General features: G+C 40.4%; 2 protein-coding genes across 3 annotated transcripts; one reads left to right on the forward strand and one right to left on the reverse strand.

Moving 5' to 3' along the window:
* The first annotated feature begins 85 nt into the window (after positions 1-85).
* LOC148338232 (E3 SUMO-protein ligase ZBED1-like) lies at positions 86-3,865 on the forward strand. 2 transcript variants are annotated; one of them, XM_088295030.1, is made up of 3 exons: positions 86-320; positions 1,677-2,127; positions 2,439-2,721. In XM_088295030.1, exons 1-3 carry the CDS (start codon positions 115-117, stop codon positions 2,568-2,570), a joined length of 789 nt encoding a protein of 262 aa, XP_088151156.1. In that variant the 5' UTR covers positions 86-114; the 3' UTR covers positions 2,571-2,721. The 2 variants fall into 2 exon arrangements, with proteins under 2 accessions (XP_088151156.1, XP_088151155.1); XM_088295029.1 differs by having other exon boundaries at positions 1,677-3,865.
* A 31-nt stretch (positions 3,866-3,896) lies between these two features.
* tomm5 (translocase of outer mitochondrial membrane 5 homolog (yeast)) lies at positions 3,897-4,737 on the reverse strand. The gene is made up of 2 exons (XM_088295033.1): positions 4,495-4,737; positions 3,897-4,170 (listed from the first exon to the last, which is right to left on the reverse strand). Exons 1-2 carry the CDS (start codon positions 4,613-4,615, stop codon positions 4,136-4,138), a joined length of 156 nt encoding a protein of 51 aa, XP_088151159.1. The 5' UTR covers positions 4,616-4,737; the 3' UTR covers positions 3,897-4,135.
* Positions 4,738-5,978: the final 1,241 nt, after the last annotated feature.

The following is a 5,978-nucleotide window of genomic DNA, read 5'->3' on the forward strand; positions in this document are numbered from 1 at the left end:
AAGTGGTCGTCTTGTGAAAGCGCAGCAATTATTTCCTGGAACCAATTGCACTATAATTTGATTTTCCACACGGACTGTTGTTACAAACGCACACGTTGGCATCAAGTTGGCGCGATGGCTGATGCCCAAGAAACCGTCCGTAAAAAACAGAAAATGTCCAAAGTTTGGGATCATTTCAGACTTAAAGAATATAACATAGTGCAATGTGACCATTGCCAAGCAGAATTGGCGTTCCACAGTAGCACGTCAACGATGATCTCGCATCTGAACCGAAAGCACCCGGTCGTTGTTTCCAGCTCGACAAGCGTCGACGACACAAGGTAACGTAAACATTCTTGTTACTTTTTTTATTCCAGCCTACAAACGCCCCTGTTATTACTTACGAAGGCAATACAATACATTGATTGGGCTTGTAATTAACGTCATATGTTATTAATTCAACTATCAGTAAAGCAAAACAGAGGGCCCATTTAAATGCACAAAATAAGTGTTTTACTGTTAAATTTCGATGTGTGCCAAATACCACTGGCATTTTGCTAACATTTGCTTAGCCTTACTTGTAATCTTTTATAAATTTTAGCATTCACATTGATTATTTTGTTGAGTAATCGATGAATCAGATTAAACAAAGTTTGAATTTCCATTCCTAAATTGAAAAAAAAATACATTTGAAATTGACAGTGCAGAAAATTTACAAAAATTCTCAAATAAATGAATTGAGATTCAGTCTCTGAATTTGTCCTTAACATGTCAGAGAAAGGGGAAGTAAAAGCAAAAATTTGCAAATGCTTTATTTTCACTCAACACCAATCTACTTTATAGAGCATTGCAGAAGTCACATATTAAACTGTTGAGAGGCTGAAATTTCAGGGATTTGAGCATTTTGAAATTAAATTAGTGCTTGAAAATTAATTTAATCAATTACTCGGCAGTTATTCAATTGTTGCAGCTCTACTTTAACATAATCTCAATTTTTATAACATTCAGAACATTGCAACTTGTAATTGACGATTGTCAAGTAATAATGACATAGTGTGGGTTAGCTTCCGTTTTTCATTGACTACTTGGTAAAGAAATAACATGCACGTGGCCATGACACTCAGTCACTTTGTACCATGTCCAACCAACAAAAAAAAAACTAATTTAGCTCCTAATGCAGAGATGTTTAAACCCAAAAGGTTGATTGACTTATGAGGCTGGGGAAAACATTTTGCATTTCTGGGGGGCCGTGTGTAGTTTTGGTGAAAACTGTTTTCGTCTTAACTTCTCCTGTTTTCCGCTCCACTGTGACGCCTTTTTCTTGACAACTTTGCCAAGGAGTTGGATTTGCTTTAAAATTCAGAATCAAATCTACACTTGTGCACTAAGATCAAATTGTCCATTGGAGGAGGAAATCAGTTGAACGATCATTATGGATTAAACATTTTGATGTGTTTTTAATTGTGTGAAATAAGAATTAATTGGTTGAAATGAAAGAAAACAATTAGTTTGTGGGCCTCTGACAATTTTCTGTTTGTCAAATGGTAAGCCCGCCCTTGTATCTGAAGTTATTTGTTAGTAATTGCAGTTCCATCAATCTATATTACCGGTAAGTTTACTTTGAAGTAAGTACCGGGCTAGTTTAATATCATATTTGCTATGCAAACTAATAAATTGCTTTTTTCCCCACCTCCCAGCACATCACTTGGTCGCTCAGCTGCATCATGCTCAGTTAAAGAAGCAGCTTTGCTCACGGAGAGCATTTTGGACATGCTGGTCACTGATATGCGCCCACTATCCATGGTGGAAGACAAAGGATTTAGAAAGATGATTTCAACCTTCAACAACAAGTACAGCATACCGCCAATATCTTATTTCACAAATATCATGGAGAGGAGGCACCAAGAAATGACTGAGAAATTGAAAAATGTCCTTCAGGACACAGAATGTGTTGCACTGACCACAGACATCTGGACGAGTGTGACCACCGAAGCCAACCTCGGGGTGACCTGTCACTTCTTGGGGGACGATTGGGAGATGAAGTCCCTCTACCTCACAATGATGCGTCTCGAAGAGAGGCACACTGCTGTCGATATTGCGGACTGGCTGGAGGAGACGGCTGCCAAATTTCTCATTCCATTGCTAAAGGTGAAGGCAGTCGTCCATGACAATGATTCCAATGTCGTGGGGGCGGCAGGAATTTTGAAGGAGAGGCATGGCTGGACATCCGTGATATGCTCAGGACACACTCTGAATTTAGTTGTTCAGAGCACGCTTAAAAACAAAGAAAGCATAGCTAATTGTGTGGATTCTGCTCGATGCCTGGTTGAGCATTTTAATAGGAATGAATTAGCTTGTACCAAACTGAAAGAAAAGCAGCAACAAATGGGAATGCCGCCAGTGATGTTGATTCAGGATGTAAATAGTCGGTGGATCAGCACATATCACATGCTTTCCAGGCTTCTCGGACAAAGATGGCCGGTGACCGCGGCGCTTTCCGATCCCGCAGTCACCAAACAGCACTACCTGGATCTCGATCCAGAGCAGTGGAACCTCAGCGAAGAGCTGACTCAGATCCTCGGGCCATTTGAAGGAGCGACAGAGTTTCTGAGCGGGGAGCAATATGTTACTCTCTCTGCTCTTCCACAGCTGGTGCACAATCTTAAGAAGTCAACGCTGAGTTCAGCCGTCAAAACCGCATCTGTCAGGGCCTTCCAGGCTCAAGTGGCAGAACAGATCACAGAGAGATGGCAAAAATTGTTTTTATTTCAACCCGAAGCTCCTAACGCTGTCCTCCTGGCTGCTGCTTTGGACCCAAGGTTTCGAAAGCTGAAGTTCTTGCCTGCTGAGGACGTGTTTAAAGTCCAGTGTGCAATCCAGTCCATGGCACTCGCTGTTAAAAAGGAAGCAAGACAGTCAAATGAAAGCAGAAGTGAAGCCACTGCCAAAACAAAAGACCGTTTAGGTACAAAATATGGATCATTGCTCAAAAGCATTCTGGGATCATCATCAGACTCCAGCAGCAGCGAGGAAGAGGAGGAGGAAGAGGAGAATTTGGATGAGCAGCTAAGTCAAGCGGTGCAGAAGGAGGTCTTGCAGTATTTTGGTGAACAGCCGCTTTCCAAGAAGGAAAATCCACTGCCATGGTGGAGATCAAACGCTGCGCGATATCCAACCTTGGCAAAGTTGGCCAAATCCTTTTTGGGTATCCCAGCGACATCGACGCCCTCAGAGCGGATGTTTAACGCTGCTGGGAACATCTCCTCAAAGCGGAGGGCAAGCCTCGGTCCAGAGCAAGTTGATATGTTGACTTTTCTCCATTGTAATCATACGCTCTTTTAAAGGCTTGCACTTGCACAAATCCATCAACACACACAGCCCTACCTACCTCAAGATACCTTTCAATGTTTGCTTTATGATTGAAGCATCTAAGCCCACATGGCCTGGAATTCCAGTTTTTATATACATTTTTTAGACCAATGTTTTAAATTTGAATGGTACAAGATATCAACAATGATATTCACATTTTTAAGGTTACAAGATCTCAATCTTTTAATTACCTATTCTTTAAAAATGTCTTAAACTGCTCATACGTTGACTTACACTGTTATATTGAATTGTTTTTTGGAATGTTTTATACACATCCATCCATTATCCGAGCTGCTTATCATCGACGCTGCACGCGATAAGCGGTGTCATAGGTTTTTATAAACAAGGTGTTCAAAAAACCCCTCTTCTGTTTTTCTGTGTGGCGCTCAGTGAAAAAAACTTTCATGTTCCAGTTTTAGAATGTTTCACTTGAATTTTTCAGTCACATTGAAATTTGACATGCGACATTTCTAATCCATGTATGTAGTGACAGACACGCGAAATGGAAAAAAGTTAAAAAAAAAGTTAACACCACGTATGTTTAAACATAATATTTTATCCAACATATTGTCTTTTAATAACAATGGTCATTCATACTTTAACATGTTTTGTTGAAAAAATAGGAACAATCGCTATGTTTCAACAGCAAAATCAAGGGACTAAGGAACGCAATGAAAATGAATGTTATGCATGTCGTGCAATTGCGCAGATGCTGGACATTCGTCACATGTCGCCTTGCAAACCGCCTCTGACATTGGAGATCCTCGGGATGGAAGGAAGACGCCCCTCATATACTGTCCAGCTGCTTTAGTACAAACGGAGCTGTGAATAACAAGATTTTTGATCAGCCAACAACAAATGTAACAGTTATATAGTCATTTATAATTAAATTGTAATTTTTTAAACCGATATCAGTTATTTTCCATTCATAACATTTTCTCAAGACAAAACTATCCAAAATGCATTCCTCTCATTGCAGCCATCAAGCTGGTCACCAGAAAACGGAATTTTCAGTATTTTTTTTTTTTTGCATTTGTTCTTCCTTCTTTATCATCACAAACTTAACGTGTATAGTCTCATTAATAATAATGACGAAAAGCCTGATGAATCTTTAGCGGCATTTCAATGTCATTTGCGCCTACTCACTGGCTCTCAGGAGAGCGACGTAAATAAGAAAGTTTCGTAAAGATGAGACAACGTCTTGTCGCATTTTCTTCTTCATTTCCTCTGGGTCAATCTTAGGTCCCAGACCTTCCAGTTTGAACATGATAGCAGTGGGTTAACGATTTAGGTTCTCTGTTTTGCTTTCACCGCGAGGATGCTCTGTTCCAGTAGCGTGGAAGAAACGCTACGACCCGGAAATAAGCGCCGGAAGTAGTTTAGGTCAAGTACGGCGTCTTCGGAGAGACAAACTACGAAGGCTGGAACTTGATATAAATGGCAAAATAATTAAAGATATAAAATATATATTAATAAACCGCTGGATTAAAATTAAAATGGCGAGAAGAAAATATTACTGTACAAAGTACCCTATCAACTGTACTTGTTAATGTCGCCCACCATCGAGCGCTGATATTGATTAAAGACACGAAAATTAAATGAAAATTCCACAAACCACCAAAATGAATAATAATAACTTACTTATTACTATTGTTTCAATAACTTGTCATAGCAAGATGACCTCACTACAAGCCCGTAGATGTAAACAAACAAGCACATGGATTCAAAATTGTTTACTTTCGTTTAATACGAGTGAATGCAGCAGCCCACTATAAATAAATCCGATGGATATGTTGTTAGACTAGTAGAAGTCTGGAACACTGCAATCCTGTAATGAGCCATTGGGATAACACGCATTTGATAATAAGATCCAAAGCCAACACCCTCATCTCCTATTAACTTAGATTTAAGAAACACTTTAACACTGGACGGTGGACCCCCATTCACACCTTCAAACCAAATAGTAAAACGTGGATAATAAACATCAACAAACATTGGTCATTTTGAGAAAACTATTGAGAAATCATCTGTGTGTTGTGAAGTACTCCTAGGATGGCGATGCATGTGGCGGTCTGACCTTGCAAAGGGAGGAGTGTGGGTATAGTGGGCAGACTATAGAGGAGTTGGGGGCGGGGTCGGGGAGGAGGATTGCACGAGAGAGAGGGTGGGTGGGTCTATTTCTGAGCTCAGGGCCGAGGATTAAACTGAGAGCAGTTCCGGCACGATGACAGTATTACGGGTCCCAAGTTGTAGGGAGACCGTAGTAGTGATTTATGCACCCTGGACGATCTGAAAATATATTCATAACAGGGAGACAATGAATACACGAGTGCTGCTGTTAACGTCCAGTTTGTGTTTGAGGCGACACCGGAAGTCCACCACGCAAACCACAAGATGGCAGCACCTCGCTACTGTAGTTCCATCTCCAGGGTTCCCTATGTTGCAAAAATTCAGGAAAGCACTATATTTTCATATTAATTAGTATAAAGGGAGCTAGGATACAGTACAAAATAAAAATAGCTAATTAATAACTTAAAATTATGTGGTGACATTTCAGGTGTACCACAACAGCATCCAGCACATAGACAACACCCCACCACCACCCCATCATCATCATCCTCATCCGGTCT

This window comes from Idiotropiscis lumnitzeri, chromosome 4 (assembly GCF_059441095.1).
Source record: "Idiotropiscis lumnitzeri isolate Australia: NSW breed Sydney's pygmy pipehorse chromosome 4, RoL_Ilum_1.0, whole genome shotgun sequence".
Taxonomy (NCBI): domain Eukaryota; kingdom Metazoa; phylum Chordata; class Actinopteri; order Syngnathiformes; family Syngnathidae; genus Idiotropiscis; species Idiotropiscis lumnitzeri.

What these genes read in the sequence shown, in the direction of transcription:
- LOC148338232 (XM_088295029.1), top strand. Translation starts at nt 115, where the DNA reads ATGGCTGATGCCCAAGAAACCGTCCGTAAAAAACAGAAAATGTCCAAA. An exon ending in ACAAGCGTCGACGACACAAG is followed by an intron (nt 321 to 1,676) that starts GTAACGTAAACA and finishes CCCACCTCCCAG; the next exon opens with CACATCACTTGGTCGCTCAG.
- tomm5 (XM_088295033.1), bottom strand. Translation starts at nt 4,615, where the DNA reads ATGTTCAAACTGGAAGGTCTGGGACCTAAGATTGACCCAGAGGAAATG. An exon ending in CGTCGCTCTCCTGAGAGCCA is followed by an intron (nt 4,171 to 4,494) that starts GTGAGTAGGCGC and finishes TGTTATTCACAG; the next exon opens with CTCCGTTTGTACTAAAGCAG.